This window comes from Hemitrygon akajei, chromosome 24, assembly GCF_048418815.1.
Source record: "Hemitrygon akajei chromosome 24, sHemAka1.3, whole genome shotgun sequence".
NCBI lineage: Eukaryota > Metazoa > Chordata > Chondrichthyes > Myliobatiformes > Dasyatidae > Hemitrygon > Hemitrygon akajei.
In genome coordinates, this window is record NC_133147.1 from 41,446,275 (window position 1) to 41,473,115 (window position 26,841).

The 26,841-nt window shown below is 46.1% G+C and overlaps 1 protein-coding gene across 3 annotated transcripts in view; it reads right to left on the reverse strand.

The window, feature by feature from the left end:
- Positions 1-25,825, reverse strand: part of LOC140716030 (catechol O-methyltransferase A-like) — a 51,284-nt gene extending 25,459 nt beyond the window's left edge. Inside the window, exons 1-3 of one of the 3 annotated variants that reach the window (XM_073028692.1) lie at positions 25,528-25,825; positions 11,296-11,575; positions 134-327 (exon numbers count right to left, since the gene is read on the reverse strand). In XM_073028692.1, the coding sequence (XP_072884793.1) occupies positions 134-327; positions 11,296-11,575 (474 nt within the window). In that variant the 5' untranslated portion in view covers positions 25,528-25,825. The other 2 variants (XM_073028690.1, XM_073028691.1) reach the window with 2 other exon arrangements.
- Positions 25,826-26,841: the final 1,016 nt, after the last annotated feature.

The window sequence follows — 26,841 nt, forward strand, 5'->3', positions numbered from 1 at the left end:
GTTGTAATCCGCGTTCTGCCGAGCACACTGGGCGTGTGATGCTGGCTCCAGAATCACGTGGGTGTGTGGCTTGTTAACGCAAAAGGCATACGAATTGGAATCTGCTGAGGAGCCTCACGGCCCTTCGTCTCACCTGCTCGCCCACACCGGCGTGGGCAATGATCCGTTTTGCCACCCGGGCAGTGTCAGGGTTGGACTCAATGGTGTAGAGTCGTGCCCCCGGCTTCAGCAGCCTGGCAATCCGGACTGTGGAGTAGCCACAATAGGTGCCCAGCTCCAGTGCCACGCTTGGGTTCACCTCCGTTACAACCTGATCCAGAATCAAGCCTGCAAAGGAATCGAGATGAAACCATGAGACGGAAAGTAAGTACTTGATGGACTGAATGGCCTATCTGCTCCTATCTCTTTTGGCCCCACCACTGAACATCTCACTCATGCCTCGCGATTTCTCTCTCTCTCTGCCTCGCGATTTCTCTCTCTCTGCCTCGCGATTTCTCTCTCTCTGCCTCGCGATCTTTCTCTCTCTGCCTCGTGATTTCTCTCTCTCTCTGCCTCGCAATTTCTCTCTCTCTCTGCCTCGCGATTTCTCTCTCTCTCTCTCTCTGCCTCGCGATTTCTTTCTCTCTCTGCCTTTCTCTCTCTCCAGACAATTCTCAAACAGAAGAAAATCTGCAGGTGCTGGAAATCCAAGCCACACACACAAAATGCTGGAGAAACTCAGCAGGTCAGACGGTGTCTATGGACAGAGTAACACACACAAAATGCCGGAGGAACTCAACAGGTCAGACGGTGTCTATGGACAGAGTAACACACACAAAATGCCGGAGGAACTCAACAGGTCAGACGGTGTCTATGGATAGAGTAACACGCACAAAATGCTGGGGGAACTCAGCAGGTCAGACGGTGTCTATGGACAGAGTAACACACACAAAATGCTGGAGGAACTCAGCAGGTCAGACAGTGTCTATGGACAGAGTACCACACACAAAATGCTGGAGGAACTCAGCAGGTCAGACGGTGTCTATGGATAGAGTAACACACACAAAATGCTGGAGGAACTCAGCAGGTCAGACGGTGTCTATGGATAGAGTAACACACACAAAATGCTGGAGGAACTCAGCAGGTCAGACAGTGTCTATGGACAGAGTACCACACACAAAATGCTGGAGGAACTCAGCAGGTCAGACGGTGTCTATGGACAGAGTAACACACACAAAATGCTGGAGGAACTCAGCAGGTCAGACGGTGTCTATAGATAGAGTAACACACACAAAATGCTGGAGGAACTCAGCAGGTCAGACGGTGTCTATGGACAGAGTAACACACACAAAATGCTGGAGGAACTCAGCAGGTCAGACAGTGTCTATGGATAGAGTAACACACACAAAATGCTGGAGGAACTCAGCAGGTCAGACGGTGTCTACGGACAGAGTAACACACACAAAATGCTGGAGGAACTCAGCAGGCCAGGCAGCATCTACAGACAATATTTTGGGATAGAACCTTTCAACAGGACAGGAAAAAAAGTCAGAGTAAGAAGGTAGGTGGAGGGGAGGAAGAGGAACAAATTGGCAGGTGACAGGTGAAACCGGGAGAGGGGAGGGCTGAGGTACAGAGCTGCAAAGTGGATTGGTGAAACTGATAAGGGGCTGGAGAAGCGGGGAATCTGAGAGAGAGGGGGCAGAAATCCATTGAAGACAGGGAAGGGGAGGAGCAGCACAGGGAGGTGATGGGCAGGTTAGGAGGTACGGTGAGAGAGGAACGGAGACTGGTGACGGGAGGAGAGCAAGAGAGAGGAAATTACAGGCCTCAGTGGAAAGTGTTGGAGTCTATTATTGAGGATGAGGTTTCGAGGCACTTGGAGACAATGATAAGTGAAAGTCAGCATGGTTTCTCTAAAGGGAAATCTTGCCTGATAAATTTGTTAGAGTTCTTCGAGGAAGTAACAAGCAGGGTGGACAAAGGAGAGGCAGTGGATGTCACTGACATGGATTTTTAAAGGGTACTTGCTAAGGTGCCACACATGAGGCTGCTTAACAAGATAAAATCCTGTGGTGATACAGGAGAGATACAGGCACGGACTGAGAAACAGCCGACGGCCGGGAGGCAGAGTGGGAATGAAAGGGGCTGTTTCTGGTTAGCAGGCCGCCATCGTTCCCAGGGGATCATGGGTTTGCGCCTCTGGTGGTCAGTGTCCTCTCCAGGGTGCAAGCCTGGGCAGAAGATTTGAAGAACTGGCTGTTGCCCACGCAGCGGGTCCCCCCTCTCCACGCCACTGATGTCGTCCAAGGGAAGGGCAAACACCGATACAGCTCGGCACCAGTGTCGTCGCAGAGGCTGCCAGGGTGAAGCTGTAAACAACATCAAACTGCCTTAGGGAGCCCAGCTCCGGATTTCTTCCTTGGGGTTTAGTCCCGTGGGTGGGTACGGCCACAAATTACTGATATTATGGTAGTGGAACAGAAGGTCTCCTGATAGGGACCCGAGAATGAAAATGATAAGAAGTAAGTTAAGTGAAATTCAAGAAGTTTTTAAAGTGTTTTACAAAACTCTATATTCCAAAGTCCCAGGGGGGAAGCATAACCCAAATTGACACCTTCTAGAGTTACCCACTTTAAGCGAAGAACAAAATAGAACGATGACTGCTGACATAACTGAAGTTGAATTAAAAGCTGCAACTAGTAGGCTTAAATTGAGCAAGTCACCAGGATCAGATGGGTATACGGCAGAGTGGTACGAAGAATTTAAAAATGAGTTAATTCTGCTTTACTCCTCACACTGAACTGGGCTCTAAAAAAGGCACAAATGCCAGCCAGTTGGAAGGAAGTGATAATCTCAGCTATACTGAAAGAAGACAAGGATAAAGTGGAATGCGGGTCATTTAGAACAATATCCGTTCTTAATGTAGATTATAGATTATTTACCTCAATCATGGTCAAACGATTAGAGGAGTTTCTACCCATACTGATACATAACGATCAGACAGGTTTTATACGACAACGCCAGACACAAGACAATATACAAAGGACACTTCACGTTATGGATCATATACAAAAAAATAAAATCGAAGCAATAGTGATAAGTGTGGATGCTGAAAAGGCATTTGATTCATTTAATTGGAATTTTCTTTACAGAGTTTTACATAGATTTGGTTTCCAAGACACATTTATTAAAACTATACAGACACTATATGACAACCCTACTGCTAGGATTAAAATCAATGGATATTTATCAAATAGTCTTACCCTAGAAAGGGGCACGAGACAGGGTTGTGCATGGTCACCACTACTCTTCACATTATATCTGGAACCATTAGCTCAAAATGAAGATATCGGGGGAATTACTATTAAAGGGACAGAGCATAAATTGGCTTGTTACGCGGATGACATTTTGATCTATCTAGGGCAACCAACATACTCTTTACCTAAATTGATGCAATCCTTTGAACAATATGGTCAATTATCAGGATACAAGATATCCCTGGGCATGGCACACAAATATTTCAAATATTTGGGCATCATTATGCCAAAAGATTTGGCAAAATTATCAGAATGTAATTATCAGCCTTTATATAAAAAATTAAGGAAGATATGTCAAGATGGAACCTGATTCCTTTTCTCAGTCTCAGTTCAAGGATTGAGTCTATTAAAATGAATATACATTGAGGAGCGAGTGCTTCCCATCCCCATACAAGCAATTTTGGCTGATGATAACCTGCAAAGGTACATAAATACTATTGATAACCCATGGGTGAAATTGACTCTTAAAATATGGAAAACTACTATAAAAGAATATAATCTGGAGGGAGATATTGCAATTCTTAAATACTGTGCATATGACCTGGATTTTACACGAAATAAATTGGATGCTAGATTTAAGGACTGAACAGCTAGAGGAATAACAGTTCTTTGCAACATAATGAAAGAAGGAACACTGTTCAGTTTTTGAAATACTTAAAGAGAAAAACAAGATTTTTATCGGTATTTACAGATGCGACAATATATTAATAGGACGGTTTAAAATGTAACCAAGGCAAGTACATGCTTGATAGAGTTATTTAGGAAAGCATATAATTCAGATAATGGTAGTAGAATCATTTCAAGCATGTATAAGGGGTTGTCAAATCTTAAAACACATTCGACTTCACACATTAAAACAAAATGGGAGAAGGAAGGAGGGATAATTATATCTGAGGAAGAATGGACAATAATACGGAGGTATCAATGAAGTGTACCAGTTCACAGAAATGGAGGGAGTTTGGATGGAAAAACTTGATAAGATATTTTATTACACCTTCTCAGAAATCCCATTATGATAGTAACCTCCCTGTTTGCTGGAGAAATTGTGGAAATCAAAATGCAAATCAGTTGTGCTGTGAGGATTACATTCCTTGACTTCTCTAGTGCCTTTAACACTATCCAGCCCAAGATCTTAAGGCACAAACTAACGGAGATGGGAGTAGACTCTCACATGGTGGATTGGATAGTGGACTACTTGACAGATAGACCTCAGTATGTGCGGTTGGGAGACGTAGGTCTGACACGGTGGTCAGCAGCACAGGAGCGCCGCAGGGAACCGTACTCTCTCCGGTCCTGTTCACCCTGTACACATCAGACTTCCAATATAACTCGGAGTCCTGCCATGTGCAGAAGTTCGCTGATGACACGGCCATAGTGGGGTGTGTCAGGAATGGACAGGAGGAGGAGTATAGGAAACTGATACAGGACTTTGTGATATGGTGCAACTCAAACTACCTGCGTCTCAATATCACCAAGACCAAGGAGATGGTGGTGGACTTTAGGAGATCTAGGCCTCATATGGAGCCAGTGATCATTAATGGAGAATGTGTGGAGCAGGTTAAGACCTACAAGTATCTGGGAGTACAGTTAGACGAGAAGCTAGACTGGACTGCAAACACAGATGCCTTGTGCAGGAAGGCACAGAGTCGACTGTACTTCCTTAGAAGGTTGGCGTCATTCAATGTCTGTAGTGAGATGCTGAAGATGTTCTATAGGTCAGTTGTGGAGAGCGCCCTCTTCTTTGTGGTGGCGTGTTGGGGAGGAAGCATTAAGAAGAGGGACGCCTCACGTCTTAATAAGCTGGTAAGGAAGGCGGGCTCTGTCGTGGGCAAAGTACTGGAGAGTTTAACATCGGTAGCTGAGCGAAGGGCGCTGAGTAGGCTACGGTCAATTATGGATAACTCTGAACATCCTCTACATAGCACCATCCAGAGACAGAGAAGCAGTTTCAGCGACAGGTTACTATCGATGCAATGCTCCTCAGACAGGATGAAGAGGTCAATACTCCCCAATGCCATTAGGCTTTACAATTCTACCGCCAGGACTTAAGAACTTTTTAAAAGCTATTATTAATGCTTTTGGAGAGAGTGATTTAGATGCATATCATATTTTTTACTGAGTTAAGTATTGTATGTAATTAGTTTTGCTACAACAAGTGTATGGGACATTGGAAAAAAGTTGAATTTCCCCATGGGGATGAATAAAGTATCTATCTATCTATCTATCTATATTTTTTGGGACTGCCCTGTTATGAAAGACTATTGGAGAGGTGATGCACCATCAATAACTCACTCTGAGACGTAAGAAACGAGATATCGGCTTTTATTGACTGGAAGAATGAACAACACTACATCCTGGAGAATGAGGCCGGGCATCAGGCCGCAATCGCCTTTATACAGGGGTCTGTGGGAGGAGCCACAGAAGCAGTCCAGACAGGTATATGTAGTTCACCACAAGAGGGATACACAATGCGTTACATGACATCTTTAAATGTGAAATATCCTTGGAGAGTAGGACCATATATTTTGGGTATATACCTCAAGAATGGTTGAAAAGAGATAAATATTTAATAAATATACTGCTGGTGGCTGGTAAAAAGACTCTTACTAGGAAATGGTTATCACAGGAGAGCCCAACTTTAAATGCATGGATGGAAATTACAATGGACATTTACAAAATGGAGAAGATAACAGCATCTGTTAATCATAAGCTGGAACAATTTGATTCATACTGGGGAAAATGGTTTAACTACATAATGCCTCATAGGCCTGATTTTATTCTCACAAATCAATGAATCTGTTGTGAAAAAAAGATCACTCCCTACTTGCACATAGTTCTTTCCTCTTGTTTTTTCTTTCCACTCTTTTCTGTAAGTGTGTACCTCAGATAAATACTTTGTGGAGATTTGTGACATATATGATTATATGATTTATATGTACAATGTCTGAAATACATCATCACCAATTTGTTGCGTCTTTACAACTAGACAGCAATTAAATAAAAGCACGCACGTGGAGGTGCGGTGTGTTAGTGTACGTGTGAGAGAGAGGAAATTATGTGAGTGTCTCTGTGTGTGAGAGTGTGTGTTTGTGTGTGAGGGAGAAAGAAAGTGGGGGGAGTGTGTAAGTGGGAGTGAGAGGGAGACTGCATGAGTGTCTGTGTGTGTGAGTGAGTGAGAGTGAGAGAAACTTCCTGCCTGATTCCTCAATCTCCACTTGCAGAAAGGCCTACGACAAGTCAATCTTTGAAAACCTCGCCCCACCTACCAAAGATGCAAAAAATGTTTTCTATCTGTGACATCGCAGAGTACACAGCACAGGGTTGATGTTCACTTTGAGATCCCCACGTATGCAAACAGCTTTGGCCTTGATCGCTGGGACAATGGGCGTGGCCCAATTGCTGCACCCAGCCTTGGAGAGAGTTCCAGATGCCTCCAAGCTCTGCAGTTCAGTATGCACTTTAGGGTGTAGTGCATAAGGCACCAGACACGCTTTACAGAATCGTCGTGTTGTTGCTGCATCTAGTTCAATTCTGGCCTTCGTGCCTTTGAGTTTACCAATCCCCTTCTCAACCACCTTCTCATTAGCATTATCAGCTGTGCCAGTCTCTGGGTGGTGCTACCATTTTGCCTGTTGATGCCACACTGAGAGTTTTGATTGTGTGCCAGGCTCGTTGGATTTTTCTCAACTATTCACATCCGAAAAGTGCTGGCCCATCACTCTTCAACGCATAAAGCTCCAACTGCTTTCGTATGTCACATTTACTGCCTTTGGGAGACGCTCTTGCAGCCGTGTGGCATCACTGTGGTATTTTCTAACGGCAGCTTAGAAAACAGTCTGTTGTAGTCAGCTTTAGAAATTACAAGCAAAGCCGACCCTGTATCCAGCTCCGTTTTCAGTTTTACACCAGACGCATCTGTTACAGTCTGTATGATTTTACGACTGGCCTCAGTATGCCACGTAGTTTAAAGCTGACCTTTGTCAGACCCTTTGTTGGCTGACTCAGTTCCACAATCGGTCACTTGGTGTGTTTTATGTTTGAAACTTTTCACTCCGTGTGGTTTTTCTCTCTGGTTGTGCTGTGTGACCTTGTCTCTGACACTTACTGCAAACTTTTTCTTTGAGCCAACATTATTTGCATCTTGGAAGGATTTGCCACATCGATAACATTTTTGGCTTTTTCCATCAATCAGGGATACTTTGTGCATTTAACATTCTAAACTCCGGTTCTGGCTCATCCTTTGCTGTAGTCTGCAATGATATTGCGATGGCCAGTGCCCGTTCTAAGGCTGGGTCTCTTTCCGACAGTAGCCCTGTTTAGGTGCTTTGACTATGCAAGCCACATACAAATTTGTCCCTTAATGCATCAAAAAGTCTATCTCTAATCTCACAGTACTTGAAGGTTTGCGCAGTCCTGCAACATATTCAGAAAGGCTTTCGTCTTTTAACTGGGTCCCTTTTGTCAAATCTAAATTCTCAGCTATTACCAGCAGTTTAGGGCTCAAGTGATTTTGTAAAATTGCAACAATTTCGTCAATCATCTTGCTTGCTGGCTTTTCGGGGTTACTAACTTGCGTAAGAGGCTCTGCGTTCTTGGGCCTATTAAGCTAAGAAGTGTAGGGGCTTTCTTTTGCTTCTCCACATTGTTTGCATTACAATACAGTTCCACCATTCTCAATTTACTATTCCAGTCCTCATTAGCACCATCAAATTTGTCAACTTTCCCAACTATCTCCACGTTATTTTCACTATAACTTTGTTAGTTGTGTGTCTCACATATCCCTTCGTTCATGTTCACGATGGCCTTCTCTGTGCTGATTCACTTCCACCAAATTCGGTCGTCTCATAACTGTCGATGTAGCCGCTGACATTCGGATTTACTCATCACCAATTTGTTGTGTCTTTACAACTAGACAGCAATTAAATAAAAGCACGCACGTGGAGGTGCGGTGTGTTAGTGTACGTGTGAGAGAGAGGAAATTATGTGAGTGTCTGTGTGTGAGAGTGTGTGTTTGTGTGTGAGGGAGAAAGAAAGTGGGGGGAGTGTGTGAGTGGGAGTGACAGGGAGACTGCATGAGTGTCTGTGTGTGTGAGTGAGTGAGAGTGAGAGAAACTTCCTGCCTGATTCCTCAATCTCCACTTGCAGAAAGGCCTACGACAAGTCAATCTTTGAAAACCTCGCCCCACCTACCAAAGATGCAAAAAATGTTTTCTATCTGCGACATCGCAGAGTACACAGCACAGGGTTGATGTTCACTTTGAGATCCCCACGTATGCAAACAGTTTTGGCCTTCCCTTTCTTGATCGTCGGGACAATGGGTGTGGCCCTAAACTCTCTGACTTTGCAGAAAGAGGACAACAGACCAATGCGCTTGGGCAAGTTATCAGTCAATAATCAATCCTTGCGCTGAAAGAAATACCGTTCACTATCTCAGTAGCCTCTGGTAGTTGGGCAACTGTGCAAAGCATCATCAGTACAAGACATACAAGGGTATGCCTTACCCCTGTATGTCTATACCATGGTAGTGTTAGCGGCTAACGCGATGTTGTTATGGCTCAGGACATCGGAGTTTGGAATTCAATTCCAATGCTGTCTGCAGGAAAGGACTGCAATTTCAAGTTTCACTCTGGGTATCAATATCTCTGAGAACCTAACCAGATCTCAGCATATCGGTGCAGCTATAAAGCAACTATATTTCATTAGGAGTTTGAGATTTGGTTTGACATCTAAGACACTCAAACACTTCTACAGATGTATCATGGAGTGCATTCTGACTGGTATGGAGGGGGAGGGGGCACAAGATTGAAATAAATTGTAGAAAGTTGTAAAAATTAGTCAACTCCATCATGGGTACTAGCCTCCGTAGTATCCAGGTCATCTTCAAGGAGCGATGCCTCAGAAAGGCAGTGTCCATCATTAAGGGCCCCCCCATCACCCAGACATGCCCTCTTCTCATTGTCACCGTCAGGGAGGAGGTACAGGAGCCTGAAGGCACACACTCAGCGATTCAGGAACACCTTCTTCCCCTCTGCTGTCCTATTGCTAAATGGACATTGACCCCATGAATACTTCTACTTATTTTAACTTAACAATCTAATATACATGTATATAATTATTATTATTTTGCTCGTTATTTTGGCCCAGCGCCCGGGTGACTTGGTTAGGATGGTGTGAGCCAGTCGAACAGAACAAAAGAAGGCACCCAAGGCACGAAGTTGCGTTGCCCTTGGACAAAATCCGAAATGAGACGACCTCCAGCCAATGAGATTGAAATGCAACACTGAACTGATGAGGAAGACCACAACTTCAAATGCAAAGGGGCAAGAACTCTGGAGACTAACCATCGCAAAGAACAGCCCCACGCCAGGGACTGGGAGAGAAAGGATCAATCATTTGGCCAATGGGAGACCTCTATATCAGTGTTATAAACTGGGGCAGTGGTCTGAGTGAGTATTGGCACAGAGAGAACAGTAGACTTCATGTTCTAATTGTTGGCGTGGGGTCAACGTGGTTACGTTGTTGCTTGTGCAGCCAATAAAGTGCAAACTTCGATTAATTTAGGCTACATCCACACTAGACCAGATAATTTTGAAAACGCCGGTTTTGCGTAAAAACGATAGGCGTCCACACTGTGCGTTTTTGAAAATATCTCTGTCCACATTGAAACGGAGATTTCGGTGAATCTCCTCCTGCTGGGCATGCGCAGGACACATCGACCGAAAACAAGCGACATGTTTGGTGTCGAATCTCGCTGTAAAAGATGGTGCGTGTTTGTTCAGTTACAGACTAGAAAAACTTAAACGACGGGCAGCTGTTGGCTCTCGCGCAGGAGGATTTAAAAGTAAAATAAAACAAATACTGGAGCGTATGGAGGCAACCGACAGGGAGTTCACGGACTGTATGACCCGGCTGACGACGAACATTGAAAAACTGACTAACTCTGTTGCATTAATAAAGCCCCTTGATAAACGTATAAAAAATGTCTGCATCAGTGTTATCTTGTATTTCCATACAATGTTACATTAGACACATCTATTGTCAGAGAAGTACTTGCATAAATAGGTAAACCACCTTCATACGAGCAAGGACAGAAAACAGGGCAAAGTGAGTATACTTATTTATTCAGCAAGTTAAGGGTCGAAGTATTTGGTGAGTACATTTCTAACTCTTCTGGCTTCAGTCTCGTTGCCGTCTGTTCTGAAATTGTTAGGTTGCGTTCAAGAAAACAATGAAATGGCACGCTGCCGTCTGACAGTGTTTTCAGATTTCTCCGGTTACCCCGTCCACACTGATATGCCCAAGCAGTGCTTTCAAAAATACCCACCCCGGAAAGCGGTTCTGAAAAGCTCTGGTATCGGGGGACAAAAACACCATTTTAGTGTGGACGGAGGGTAAAAACGAAGAGAAAAAGCTTCGGTCACACTATTTATTCCCCTTCATAAGTGCTGCCTGACCTGTTGGGCAGTACGGCTCAGAGGGCTGGATGGGGCTGTTCTGCGTTGTCACTTAATAAATAAAATCAATAAAAGTTGTTGTGTCTTTCCCATGACTGTGTAGGTTTCCTCTGGGTGCTCCTGTTTATAGGCTAGTGGGTTAGCTGGTTATAGTAAATGGTCCACGATTGGGTTAGGGTTAAATAGGTGGGTTGCTGGGCAGTGCCGAATTGAACCGGAAGAGCCCGTTTTGTGCTGCATCTCTAATTAAATAAAACAACTATCAGCACAAGAAGTTCTGCATATGCCGGAAATTGAGAGCTGCACTTATGAAGGGGAATAAATAGTCAAAGTCATTGCCCGAGAGAAGGGCCTCAGCCTGAAACATCACACAAGACATCTACGCTTTTCCAATACTTTCACAACTTCTGGCATTGTGCTGTGGTATGCCTGGGTCCCAGCTACTGTAATTCCCTCCTCTACGTAACGCCCACAGGTGTTTGACTGCCTGTGCGAGGGGAGTTAAGTGACAGGACATCTGGTTTAATGCTCTGGATACCTGCCTTTCTCGTCACCCACGTTCATGGCCCACTCGACGCCCTTGCAGAACTCGTCGATAGTGTCCACCATGCTCTGCGGGTTGCCGGGTGTAGCCCTGTCCAGCACGTACTTCAGCATGCGCTCGGGCTGGGTGCTGTGGGTCAGCCAGTCCCGCAGGTAGATGCAGATACCATCGTGCCACAGCAGAGCCAGTTTGCCCTTGTTCCGGCTCAGCAAACGAGCCACCATCAACAGAATCACACAGCTGGTGATCACCAAGCTCACCGCGATCACAAGGCACATCTGCAGGGGAATGGTTAAAACAAATTGGTTAACGTAGTCGAGGACTGGACTCTGTCCTGACCTCTAACTCCCCACATCCCTGTTCCTAAACCCTAATCTGACTTCTCACACCCCTCATCCCTGCCCCAAACCCTAATCTGACCTCTAACTCCCCATATCCCTGTCCCTAAACCCTAATTTGACCTCTAACTCCCCCATATCCCTGCCCCAAACCCTAATCTGACCTCTAACTCCCCATATCTCTGCCCCAAACCCTAATCTGACCTCTAACTCCTCACGTCCCTGTCCCTAAACCCTAATCTGACCTCTAACTCCCCATATCCCTGTCCCTAAACCCTAATTTGACCTCTAACTCCCCCATATCCCTGCCCCAAACCCTAATCTGACCTCTAACTCCCCATATCTCTGCCCCAAACCCTAATCTGACCTCTAACTCCTCACGTCCCTGTCCCTAAACCCTAATCTGACCTCTAACTCCCCCATATCCCTGATCCTAAACCCCAATCTGACTTCTCACACCCCTCATCCCTGTCCCTAAACCCTAATCTGACCTCTAACTCCCCCATATCCCTGATCCTAAACCCCAATCTGACTTCTCACACCCCTCATCCCTGCCCCAAACCCTAATCTGACCTCTAACTCCCCACATCCCTGTCCCTAAACCCTAATCTGACCTCTAACTCCCCCATATCCCTGCCGCAAACCCTAATCTGACCTCTAACTCCCCAATATCCCTGTCCCTAAACCCTAATCTGACCTCTAACTCCCCCATATCCCTGTCCCTAAACCCTAATCTGACCTCTAACTCCCCTATATCCCTGATCCTAAACCCCAATCTGACCTCTAACTCCCCCATATCCCTGATCCTAAACCCCAATCTGACCTCTAACTCCCCTATATCCCTGATCCTAAACCCCAATCTGACCTCTAACTCCCCTATATCCCTGATCCTAAACCCCAATCTGACCTCTAACTCCCCCACATCCCTGTCCCTAAACCCTAATCTGACCTCTAACTCCCCACGTCACTGTCCCTAAACCCTAATCTGACCTCTAACTCCCCACATCCCTGTCCCTAAACCCTAATCTGACCTCTAACTCCCCCATATCCCTTTCCCTACACCCCAATCTGACCTCTAACTCCCCCATATCCCTTTCCCTACACCCCAATCTGACCTCTAACTCCCCACATCCCTGATCCTAAACCCTAATCTGACCTCTAACTCCCCATATCTCTGCCGCAAACCCTAATCTGACCTCTAACTCCCCAATATCCCTGTCCCTAAACCCTAATCTGACCTCTAACTCCCCAATATCCCTGTCCCTAAACCCTAATCTGACCTCTAACTCCCCCATATCCCTGCCGCAAACCCTAATCTGACCTCTAACTCCCCTATATCCCTTTCCCTACACCCCAATCTGACCTCTAACTCCCCATATCTCTGCCCCAAACCCTAATCTGACCTCTAACTCCCCTATATCCCTTTCCCTACACCCCAATCTGACCTCTAACTCCCCTCTCTATCCTCAAAAACCATCTCTACAAATTTAAAAGACAACTATGTCGGAGCTATTCTGTCCCAATCCCCTCTTTCTATGATCTTGGTTACTGCACTGGTCTGAAACAACATTTTACAACAAAAGTGAGAAATTCTGCGGATGCTGGAAATCTAAAGCCACGCAGGCGAAATGCCGCAGGGACTCAGCAAGTCAAACAGCTTTTATGGAAACGAACGAGCAGGTGACGTGGTGACCAGACCCTTCTTCAGGACCGAGAAGGAAGTGGGATGACATCCTCCCCCTCCCCTACCCTTTTCACTCTAGCATTTTCCCCCTTCCTTTCCAGCCCTGCTGAAGCCCAGCCTGTCCGGTTTCTCCCCATCCATCTTCCAAACTAATCGTCATCTTAGAAAATCTCCTCTGCACTATTGGTCGAGTAAGCAGACCCATCCGGAAGTGTGACGACCTGAACTGCACCCAATGCTCCAGGTGCAGACCGGCTCGTGTCCTCTAACATTGGTGCACAGTGTTCCAGCTTCCCAAAAGCAACAATATTAGAGTGCTGGGGAATGTGAATTTATTGGGATTGTGCAAGGGACTTCGATGAGGGTAGAATTTTTTTTTGAAAGCACACAAGGGAACTCATTGAGACAATTTCTACAGATTGCAGTGGAAGTGGGAGAAAATTTTGGGAAAGCTGTTTTCTGGATAAGATGGTGCCAGCTGCAGTCTACGTTGGTGAGGCCTACTGGCATTGGGATCACCTACCTACAGGAAACGGATTCAACGGTGGCTGGATGGGAGATGCCAAAGAGTAGTGGTGGATCAGCATGGAGACCGGTGACTAGTGGTGTGCCTCAGGGATCTGTACTGGGTCCAATGTTGTTTGTCATATACATTAATGATCCGGATGATGGGGTGGTAAATTGGATTAGTAAGTATGCAGATGATACGAAGGTAGGTGGCGTTGTGGATAATGAAGTAGGTTTTCAAAGCTTGCAGAGAGATTTAGGCCAATTAGAAGAGTGGGCTGAGCGATGGCAGATGGAGTTTAATGCTGATAAGTGTGAGGCGCTACATTTTGGTAAGAATAATCAAAATAGGACATAAATGGTAGGGCATTGAAGAATGCAGTAGAACAGAGTGATCTAGGAATAATGGTGCATAGTTCCCTGAAGGTGGAATCTCAAGTGGATAGGGTGGTGAAGAAAGCTTTTGGTATGCTGGCCTTTATAAATCAGAGCACTGAGTATAGGAGTTGGGATGTAATGTTAAAATTGTACAAGGCATTGGTAAGGCCGAATTTGGAGTATTGTGTACAGTTCTGGTCACCGAATTATAGGAAAGATATCAACAAAATAGAAACAGTAGAGAAGATTTACTAGAATGTTACCTGGGTTTCAGCATCTAAGTTACAGGGAAAGGTTGAACAAGTTAGGTCTTTATTCTTTGGAGTGTAGAAGGTTGAGGGGGGACTTGATAGAGGTATTTAAAATTATGAGGGGGATAGATAGAGTTGACGTGGATAGGCTTTTTCCATTGAGAGTAGGGGAGATTCAAACAAGAGGACATGAGTTGAGAGTTCGAGGGCTAAAGTTTAAGGGTAACACGAGGGGGAATTTCTTTACTCAGAGAGTGGTAGCTGTGTGGAACGAGCTTCCAGTAGAAGTGGTAGAGGCAGGTTCAGTATTGTCATTTAAAGTAAAATTGGATAGGTATATGGACAGGAAAGGAATGGAGGGTTATGGGCTGAGTGCGGGTCAGTGGGACGAGGTGAGAGTAAGCGTTCAGCACAGACTAGAAGGGCTGAGTGGCCTGTTTCCATGCTGTATTTGTTATAGGGTTACATAGAAAGGTGTAATATGGTTTAAAGAGAACCAAGAAAACTTACAAGGATGTTGGCAAGACTGGAGGACCTGATTTAGAAGGAAAGATTGAATAGGTTAGGAGTTTATTTCTTGGAACGTAGAAGATTGAGAGGAGATTTGATGGCGGTTTACAAAATTATGAGGGAAGTAGATAGATAGTGTAAATGGAAGCTAGCTTTTTCCACTGAGGTTGGGTGGGACTACAGCTGGAGGAGTGAAGGGGTACGGAGGGTGTGATCCGGACGCAGGTCGATGAGAGTAGGCAGTTTAAATGGTTCGGCATGGGGCTAGATGATATATATGTATACTTTGATAACAAATTTATTTTGAACTTTAAAACAAGTACGCACTTCACAAACTCAAATTCTGATAAGACATGGAGTGAGTGGTGAGGACGTTAGGGGCAATGACGTAGAAAGAGCCCTTGGGATGGAAGTATGAACTATGAACTTTCATCCATGGGTCAAGTGGATAAGATGGCAAGAAGATCTTGAACCAATGGGGATAACTTCATTGGCCAATCACTGAACTGTTTCACAAACTTTGGACTCATTTTCAAGGTCTCTTCATCTCATGTTCTTGATACTCACTGCCTATTTATTTATTTTTAATTTATTTTTGTATTTGTACATTTTGTTGCCTTTTTTTTGTCCATCCTGTTGTGTGCAGTCTCTCATTAATTCTATTCACTGTTAATTCCCTCAGAAATGCGAATCTCAAGATTGTTTAGGGGTGTCATATGTCTACTTTGATAATAACTTTACTGAGCTTTAGAAAGGCAGCTGATACACATGCTCTCATAGGATAAGTCATTGCCTATAAGAGTTGGGATATCTTGAGGTTGTACAAAGCTTTGACCTTATTTGCCATGTACAATACTGGTCATCAGCCACAGTGAGGATGTGATAGCAATAGAGAGAGAGAGAGAGCCAAAGAGATTCACCAAGATGCTACCTGGAAGAGGGGAGGGGCTATAATGGCAGATACAATTGCATTATTTCAATACGAGATACAATAGCATTTGGTTCAGTGCACAGAGAGAGGGGTCCAGGTGGCTTATGGGCTTAAAGCAGGCAAGTGGGCCTCGCAGGCACCATACCACCACAAGACACGGGAGCAAATTAGGACATTTGACAATGGTTGAGTTATTATCCCTCTCAGCCCCATTCTCCTACCCTCTCCACATCACCTTTCATGCTCTGACTAATCATGAACCTATCAGCCTTACAATACAATACTTGCAAAAGTCTTAGGCATGTGCTAGGGTTTTGCACTCTACTGTAGTAATTTTATGTATTGCACTCTACTGTTGCCACAAAAGAAAACAAATTTCTTGTTGACATATGCGACTGATGATAAACCTGATTCTGATATGGGTCTCTATTGTGGACTGGGAATGGGAAGGGGATCGGGAGAGAGGAATCATGGTTGGGAAAAGGGGAACAGAGGAGGGAGGGAGCAGGAAGCACCAGAGGCACATTCTATAAAGATCAATAACCCAAGTGTTTGGAATCAAATGACCTCGCCTGGCGTCTCAGGGCTGGGTGTGTCTGCACCTGCGTGGGCCACCCCCCAGCCTCTGACACTCCTCCTTTGCCACCCGTCCCATCGCACTGCACCCTTGCCATTCCCAACAGTCTTTGATCCTGGCAGATTTACAAACTCATTCTCTGCTCCACGTTGACAGTACTGTGCAAAGTTTTAGGCCCCCTAGATATATATGGGCTTAAGACCTCTGCATCGTACTTGCATACAGTGACGTGGCCTCCGCAGCTCTCCGTGACAATGATTCACCAGCTTCTAGCTAAAGAAATTCCTCCTCATCTGTGTTCTGGCTTTCTGAGGCTGTGCCCTCTGGTCCTAGACTCTCACTACAGGAAACATCATCTCCACATTCACCATCTAGGACTTTAAATATTCAGTAGGTTCCAATCAGAATTCCACCCCACCCCCCACCACCACCACAGTTCTTCTAAACTGACTGCAGGCTCAGAGCCATCAAACACTCGTCATATGATAAACCTTTCATTCCTGGGGTCAACCTCAGGAACATCCTTTTGAACCGTCTGCAATGTCAGCACATCCTTTCCTAGACGAGGGGCCCAAAACTGCTCACAATATTCCAGGTGCAGCCTCATCCTTTGCTGGGACAGGCTGTTGTAGGTATTGTCCACCCCTCTAAGAAGGTATATGAAGAATATATGAAGGCATATATTCTAAGAAATATGAGGAAACAGTGTTAATGCTGAAGGAACAGTGCACTGTTTGAGCGATGTACAACATGGTAGCAAAGCAGTTGGAGTTCAAAGTTCAATTCCAACGTCATCCGTAAGGTGTCTGTACTTCCTGTCCATGGAACACGTGGGTTTTCTCCGGGTGCTCTGGTTTCCTCCCACAGTTCAAAGACGTACTGGTTAGTAGGTTAATTGGTCACTGTAAGTCGTCCCATGACTGTCCTGGACCCGTTCCGGGAAAGTGCAATTACGAAGAAAGCACAGCAGCACTTCCTTCGGAATTTGTGGAGATTCAGCGTGACATCTAAAACTTTGACAGACTTCTACAGATGAGTGGTGGAGAATTTATTGACTAGCTGTATCACAGCCTGGTCTGAAAAACAACAACGCCCTTGAATGGAGAATCCTGCAAAAAGTAGCGGATACGGACCAGTCCAGCATGGGCAAAGTCCTCCACCCCCCCACCGAGCACATCTACTTTCAAAGTAAATTTATTATCAAAGTACATGTAACCATACTCAACCCTGAGATTAATTTTCTTTCAGGCATTTTCAATAAATCCAAAATATAATAAAACCCATACTAGAATCAATGGAAGACCACACCAAACTGGGCATTAAACCAACGTGTAAACTGTGCAAATACAGAAAGAAAAGAATTAATGATAAATAAATAATAAATATCAAGAACATGAGGTGAAGAGTCCATGAGCTGTGGGAACAGTTCAGAGATGGAGCAATTGAAGTTGAGTGACGTTATCCCGTTTGGTTTTAAGAGCCTGTCGGTGGGGTAATAACTGTTCCTGAACCCGGTGGTGTGAGTCCTGTGGCTCCTGTTCCTCCTTCCCGACAGTAGCACTGAGAAGAGAGCATGACCTGGGCGGTGGGGTCCCTGATGACGGATTCTGCTTTCCAGAATCATCATTCCGTGTAGATGTGCTCAGTGGTGGGGGGGGGTTTACGCACGATGGACCGGGCTGTGCTTAATCCTCCACTTTTTGTAGGATTTTCCGTTCAAGGGCATTAGTGTTTCCATACCAGGCTGTGACGTAGCCAGTCAGTTCACTCTCCACTACACATCTGTAGAAGTTTGCCAAAGTTTTAGACGCACTTCGATCACATTGCACTAAAACAGATTTTCAGTCTAATTGTGTTCTTTCTTGTAAAGGTGGTGTGTTATTTATCTTTACGTTTGTCTTGTGAATGTTGTGTTCCTGTGGTGCTGCAGCAAAGGAAGTTTTTTTTTGACTGCACTAGCACATACACGGGCTTTGGCATTTGACAATAAACTTGCATTTCCACGGACACTGCTGAGGGAGTTCCACACTTTCGACAGGGAACGGGTCCAATACAGCAGCTTTGGTAACAACAGCGGCGTCTATGACTTCAGTAGCTCAGGGAGTGCCGATCAATCGGAGGGACGACACTGACAAAGTGTTGTGCTGAGTGAACTCTGTTGGCAGGAGAGCCCAGTAGATTTATTATCCAAGTACATACAGCACTGTGCAAAGATCTTCGGCATGTATATACGTCTAGAATGCACAGTATTTCATGACCTGTGTGAGTGATGAAAAACCTGATTCTGATATGGATCTCTATTGCGGACTGAGAGTGAGAAGGGGGTTGGGAGAGGGGAATCATCATCGGGAAAAGGGGAACAGAGAGGGAAGGAAGCAGGAAGCAGGGAGAGACGTTCTATAATGATCAATAATTTGGAATCAAATAACCTTGCCTGGTGTCTCAGGGCTGGATGTGTCTGCAGCTTTGTCAACCCTCACCCCCCACCCCCGGCACTCCTCCTCTGCCCCCTGTCCCACACCCCTCCCACAGCACTCCACCCTCACCATTCCCAACAGCCTTTGCTCCCACCAGATTTACAAACTTGCTCTCCGCTCCACATTGACAAATACAGTACTGTGCAAAAGTCTCAGGCACCCTAGCAATACAAGTTTATGTGTCTAAGACGTTAGCACGCTACTTTATGTGGGTATTCACTGTAAATACAAAGAAGAACAATAAAGCCATTGAAAGACCCCACCCAATGGATGGACAAACACTAATGTCCAAGAGTTAACAAACGTGAAACACAAAAAAATAACTTAAGCCCGAAATACCGAGAACATGAGATGAAAAATCCTTGAATCCATAGGTTGCGGGAACAATGATGGTTGAGGGGTAGCAACCATTCCGGAACCTGGAGGCTCCTGCACCGGATCCGGGCAGCAGCGAGGAGAGAGCATGACCTGGGTGGTTGAAGATCCTGTGACATCGCTCTGTGTGGAAGTGCTCAGTGGTGGGGAGGGCTTTACTCGTGACGGACTGGATTCCGTTCAAGGCCATTGGTGTTTTCATACCAGGCTGTGATGCCGCCAGTCAGTACACTCCCCACTACACATCTGTACTACACTCCCCACTACACATCTGTACTACACTACTCCACTACACATCTGTACTACACTACTCCACTACACATCTGTACAAGTTTGTCAGAGTTTTAGATGTCGGGCAGAATCTTTGCAGGTCATAAAAGGAGCACGGCACAGGCGAGGGATTGGAACTGAGAGTCAAAAATCAAAGTTAATTTTTTATTAAAGTGAGTTTATTTACCACATACTACCCCAATATTCATTTTCCTACAGGCATTTTACAAGAAAAATAAATACTTGAGAATCTATGGAAAATTAGACATGAAAACTGACAAACAACCAGTGTGCAAAAGAAGACAATTATACGAATAAATAAAAATAAATAACATTGAGAACACGAGTTGACAGCGAGTCCATAGGTTGTGGGTTCAGTTCAGAGTTGAGGTGAGTGAAGTTCAGGAGCCTGATGGTTGAGGGGTAATAACTGTTCCTGAACCTGGTGGTGTGGGACCTGAGGCTCCTGTACCTCTTGCCCATTGGTAGTAGCTAGAAGAGGGCATAGCGCACATGACATGAGTCCCTGGTGATGCATGCTGATGTCTTGTGGCAGCACTACTTGTAAACGTGCATTGTCTGCGATGGGCTGGGCTGCAATCACCATGTCAGCTGACTGCCAAATTATGTGCCATCGCAGGGTGACACCATTGCAACCCGGGGCTTCAGAGTTCAGAGTTTGGAGTTCAATGCCAGCATCCTCTGCAGGGCGTTCCCATGGAATGTGAGAGCTTTCTTTGGGTGCTCCGGTTTCCTCCCACAGTCTGAAGATGTACCGGGTAGGTTAAATGGTCATTGTACAAACCGTCCTGGGCTAAATCAGGTTCGTCGGGCACCCTGGGGTGGTGCAGCGCAGAGGGCCTGTTCCAGGCGGTATTGATAACAAAAAATAAACACAACCGAGGGAGCTCTTGACTCAACTAGGACCTGTGGTCAAAGGTGAACACAAGGCGATTGATGATCAGCCACAGTCAGGCAATACTGAGAGCAGGCCCACTCTCACTGTGCGACTGTTTCAAACATGAGATGTTAGAGCAACAAAATATCGACCGTTTCCTCTTTTCCACGGATGCTTATGAAATGTCCGGCTCAGGTCCGTGTACGCTTACAATGTAATGGGCTGGTTGGGCTCGTGTGGGGAGCCGGACAGTATTGGGCTCCAAAATCTTTAGAGCACCTGAACTGCTGTTTAACAATGAATCTTCTGGAATTCCTTGTGACTTTTTTTCTCAAGCGACTCATTCTTTGTAATGCGGTCTCCCGCGGTGTTCTCCGTTTGAACGTGTTAAGTTTATTTGGCGGGCTTGAGGATTCCACGTTACTTATATTTTATAAACGGACACCTGACTGGTGCTCATCGCGGAGTCTTAGCTTTGAGAATGGTACATCTTGTGTTCACCTGGCGGAGAATCTCACCTGGTCCCTCAACACCAGCTCCATAGCAAAGAAAGCCCAGCAGCGTCTCTACTTTTTGCGAAGGCTGAGGAAAGCCCATCTCCCACCCCCCATCCTCATCACATTCTACAGGGGTTGTATTGAGAGCATCCTGAGCAGCTGCATCACTGCCTGGTTCGGAAATTGCACCATCTCGGATCACAAGACCCTGCAGCGGATAGTGAGGTCAGCTGAGAAGATCATCGGGGTCCCTCTTCCCGCCATCACGGACGCTACACGCTGCATCCACAAAGCAAACAGCATTATGAAGGACCCCACGCACCCCTCATACAAACTCTTCTCCCTCCTGCCGTCTGGGAAAAGGCACTGAAGCATTCGGGCTCTCACAACCAGACTATGTAACAGTTTCTTCCCCCCAAGCTATCAGACTCCTCAATACCCAGAGCCTAGACTGACACCTTACTGCCCTATTGTCCTGTTTATTATTTATTGTAATGCCTGCACTGTTTTGTGCACTTTACGCAGTCCTGGGTAGGTCTGTAGTCTAGTGTAGCTTTTTTCCCTTTTTTTTTACGTAGTTCAGTGCAGTTTTTGTACTGTTTCATGTAGCATCGTGGTCCTGAAAAACGTTATCTTGTTTTTACTGTGCACTGTACCAGCAGTTATGGTCGAAAAGACAATAAAATGTGACTTGACTTGACAACAGTGCCAGCCCACGGTGACAGAAGGACCCCGCCAAGTAATGGGCCCAGCAGAGGCTGAACAGCGACGTTTTCACATCAGTCGGCTTCAGCTGAGAATGGGATCTATTCTCAAGTCCACATTCCGACTATCTCTGGTCTACGCTCCAAGTTCCTCTGGTCCTTCAGCTGTCGTTAAGGATGATTTAAATATCTTTGCTGGGGCCCTGAAAATTTCTGCACTAGCCTCCTATTGGATCTAAGGGAACCCGTGGGATTTGTGTCAAGACAGCAAACACGTCCTCCTGCAGCGTCCATGAAGCTGATCCCATTTTGCCTTACTATCGACTCTGTATCCGCCTCCTGAGTGAATACAGTTGCATAAATGTAGTTGAGTTCTCCAGGTTCTCAATATTTGCCAAGGTTCCCAGGGTTCTCGATATTGATGGTTCCTGGGGTGGTCAAAGTCATTTAGGCTCTCGGGGTATCAAAGTCGTTAAGGTTACTGGGGTTTCCGAGGTCGTTAGGGTTCCTGGGGTTTCAAAGTCATTAAAGTTCTTGGGGTTCTCGAGGCTGTTGAGGTTCCCGGGGTTGTCGAGGTCTTTGGGGTTCCAGAGGTTGTCGGGGTCGTTGGGGTTCTTGGGATTCTCTAGGTCTTTGGGGTTCCTGGGGTTGTCGGGGTCATTGAGGTTCTGGGGGTTGTCGGGGTCTTTGGGGCTCCCAGTGTTGTTGGGGTCAGTGAGGTTCCGGGGATTCTCTCGGTCTTTGGGGCTCCTGGGGTTGTTGACGTTGTTAAGGTTGTCAGGGTTGTCGAGGTCACCAAGATTCTCCATGCTTCTGAGGTTACCCAGGTTTCCCTCAGCCCTCCAGGTTTCTGAAGAGTATTCAAGGTTTCCCAGGCTTATTCAACATTCTCCCCGTCTCAAGGTTCCCCAGGCCGTTAGTGTCGGCCGTAGGGACGGGGGTACCTCGGGGGGGCTTGTGCAGAGAGTCTTGGAGCACATGATCGGTGCATTGTTGTTTAACGAAAGTCGTTAATCATTTAGAATTCCTTGTGATATTTTCCCAGCGACTCTTTCTTTGTAATGCGGTCTCCTGCAGTGTTTTCTCTTTGAACTTAAGTTCATTTGGGATTCTATGTTACTTGTATTATTTAAATGGGCACCTGATTAGTGCTCATCACAGAGTCCTCGCTTTCAGATGTTACATCTCATGGTGTCGTTCAACTGATGTTCTGTTGGAATTACCATGAATAAACTCGGGTGTCCGTCTCTGCATCGAGTTCCTCCGCACTTGAGTTCTGACGATGCCAGTGCACCTCGTGACAGGTGAATACCATGGCACCACGCGGAACATTGGAAGAAAGGCACAGGATAGGTTCCTCAGACCAGCATCGGAAACATGATCTGCTCGTGTCGCTTAACACTATCACAACACCCACGACCCGGGTTAAATTCCTGCCACTGCTTACAAGGAGTTTCTACGTTCTCCGCATTGCCACGTCTTTCCTCTCAGTGCTCCGGTTTCCTCCCACATCCAAAGACGTGCTGGTTAACTGGTCACATGTGCATGTAGGATTTTGCGAATCAAACGTGAGAGTCATTTTATGTGCTTAACAAAAGCCACAGCCCTTTACGGACAAACCAAAAGCAGTCGCCCTTACCCTGATGTCACTACCTCAGGCACCGTCTCTTAAAGTGAACACAAAAACTCAGTAATGGTGTTGGTGAATTATGTAGAACAGTTTCTATTATAGTCATTACCCCGCACAGCCCTCCTGGAATTCACCAAAACCGTCACTGAGAGTCTGACTGAAGCTCATGCCTGGCTCGGGTCCCACGTACTTGGTTTGGAGTAACAGTGGGTGCCTCTGGCTCATCCAGGGGACGAGGATGGTCAAGTTGTGATGTCAAGAAGTAGGGTAGGGAAACCATCCAGCAGGTTTAAGGTTTACCCTTCCCATCGACAATAAAAGTCTTTTTGCCCCATTCCATCATAAGTGGGCGTTGATGTGCATCCTGGCAGACAAAAATGGGTCAGCAGGAACCCGAGAGTTCCGTATGCCACAATGTGAGGTAGGAATAGGTGTAAAAGCACTGAGTTTACTGAGGAGGTGGAACGCTGCTGGGCTGCTGACCAGGCGGGGTCATGGGATCAGGAATAAAACTCACCCAGCACACTTAGCGGCTTCCCATACCAACTCAACTGCAGAGCACTGAAGTCCTCTTTTGGAACTGTTCTAAGCCCCAGCAGGACCCACAGGAGATGACCATGCCCACACTCAACCACCTGGGTTGAGTTTGCGTCGCTTAACACTATCACAACACCAACGACCCCGGTTAAATTCCTGCCACCGTTTACAAGGAGTTTCTACGTTCTCCGCATTGCCACGTCTTTCCTCTCAGTGCTCCGGTTTCCTCCCACATCCGAAGACGTGCTGGTTAACTGGTCACATGTGCGTGTAGGATTTTGTGAATCAAACGTGAGAGTCAGAGGGACCTATAAGGAACAGTGAATTTGCTAGTACAGGTCACTGGAAAGCTGTGATATGGTGAAATTTAACACCACGGTTCTGGGCCATTGTGGCCCAGAGGTCTGACGTAAATTGGGGACCATGGTCAGGTGGGGTGCCAAACTGAACAACCCGGTCCCTGGACCACACGGTTGGTCCACCATGGTCAGGGGATGCATGAAACTGTGGGAGGAGGGGAAGGGACCCGCCAGTTCCACATCAGCATTGCACAGGGACTAAAAGGAGACAATGCCGCCCAAACGCAAGGGTTTATTTTCATCCGCTGTTACACAACACAGACTGCCAGCCTTGCACACCCTTCCTAAGACTGGCCACACAACCTTTAAAGCAACCAGTCTCTGTGTAGCCTTCCCGCCCAGAGGTGAGTGGCGTTTAAAACAGTCTGCCAAATGGAGTTTTAAAAAGTCTGCAGCCACTGTCGGCTGAGGGTAACTAGTTAAGACATTGCACAGGAGAGAAACTCAAACTTGATGTCAGCTTGTGACCTGCTGCCCTGTAAGCCTCACTATCATTATCTGGGTCAGCGGAATCTTGTTGCAGTCCTGTATGTTTGCCAAGTGTCGCAGGGAAAGTGACCAGTCTGCAAAAATACTTCACCGGTTTGGTCGTACTGGGGTGAGGAAGTTGTTTTTAAATACAGATGCAAGGAAGTACATTTCAGAAGCTGACTTCTGAAACTTACAGAGACTTAGTCAAGTAGACCCTTTAAACTGCCTAGTCCCATTGACCTGCACAGGGACAACGGCCCTCCGTGCCCCTCCCATCCGTGCACCAATCCAAACTTCTCTGAAACATTGAAATCAACCTCAGCCCACTGCTGGCAGCTCATTCCACAAACCCTCTGAGTAAAAAAGTTTCCTCGCAAGTTCCTCTTAAACTTTTCACCATTAACACATGACCTCCAGTCCCGGCCCCACTCAGCCTCAGTGGAAAAAGCCTTGTGGTAACTTCTACTTTACAAAAAGACCACTCAGCAACAAGTCTGCTTGCCTTTCCCCTCACGATTCAGTATATACACCTCTATCAAATCCACCCTCAGTTTTCTAACTCCCAAGGACTAAAGTCCTAACCTATTCAATTTTTCCTTCTAACTCCGGGTCACCCAGTCCCAACAACATCCTTGTAAACTTTCTCTGTACTTCTTCCAACTTTACTTACATCTTTCCCGTGAGTCGGTAACAAAAACTGCACACGAAACTGAAATTAGGCCTCAGCAACATCTTCTACGATTTCAACATGAACATCCGTACTCTGACCCATGAAGGGCCACTGCTACCTGTCCTGTGCAGAACACATTTTGTAATGGGTTAAGAAAGACATTTACCAGTTTCCGCCGGACTTACTTCTAAATGACTTCCTCCTCTCCTGTGATATTCTCTGGAGAAGTGATTCTTGAGTCTCTCTCTCGCTCTCTCTCTCTCTCTCGACGACCAACACGGAAAAACACAGCAGCTGCAACGTTAGAGATTAGTGAGCCACGGGGGGGATCCTGCGTGGCTTCGTTCCAGCACACTCGGCTGGTGTGTGTTAGGGTTGGTAAGCAAGGGGACTGACTGGAAAGCGAATCACTCGAGATCAGAAACAAAACCCCGATTGTACAGTGCAGCGTGACGAACTGTTTTGTGAGAGGATTATGTTTGCCACAGTTGGTTTACTGATTCACGGTGCAAGCTAGCCAGCATTGGGCGGGAGGGGGGAAGGATTTTAAACAATCAGTTGTTTATGCCTCTGATCGTCAAAGTACTCATCTCTACAATATACAACCTTGAGAGACAGGCATTCGCAGAAATAAAGCACCTGAAACCTGTCTGAGTCGTGAGTTTCAAACACGAACACGGGGGTTGCCGACCTGTGAGACCTTCTCAGGATGTCGGCGGTAATATGTTTCCTACAGTGGGGGAGACCGCTGAGACCAGAGGCTCTTGGAATAGAGGGGCGTCCATTTGCAACGGAGATGGGAAGGAACCTCATTCGCCAGCTGTGGAATTCGTTTTACCACAGTCGGTCGTGGAGGCCAACTGGGTATATTTAAGGCAGCCGTTGATAGGTTCTCGATTAGTCAGGGCATGAAGAGTTACGGGCAAAACGCAGGAGACTGGGGTGGATGGGATCGGCCATGATAGAGCGGTGGAGCAGACGTTGGACCGAGTGGCCTCATTCTGCTTCTATGTCATCTGACCTCAAGGTCGTGTTCTCCGCACAAACTCTCCAACAGGAATCACTGCCACACGAGCGAGCAAGAAAAAACACCCTCAGGTTTTGAACACAGTGGCTGAAGGTCTGAGGGATTTGAAATATAAGTTTTGTACACGGGGTTTTGGATTAATTATGTCAGAAATGATGCATACATTAATCTTTTCACTGAATGGAAAACGTATCAAAACCTGTTTTAATTCTACCCAGTGATTTGGCCTCCAAGACACCAGTGGAAATGGATTCACACCATCTAGATAAAGAACTTCCTCCTCATGTCTGCACTAAAGGAATTATTGAGGCTGCACCATCTGGTGCTAGACTCCCCCACTATGGAAAACAGCCATAGCGTCTCCAATCTATCCCTGCGTTCAATACACTACGGTTTCAGTTAGAATCACGAAATAAATCCCTATTCAGTTTCACATCTACTTTACCAAACTCA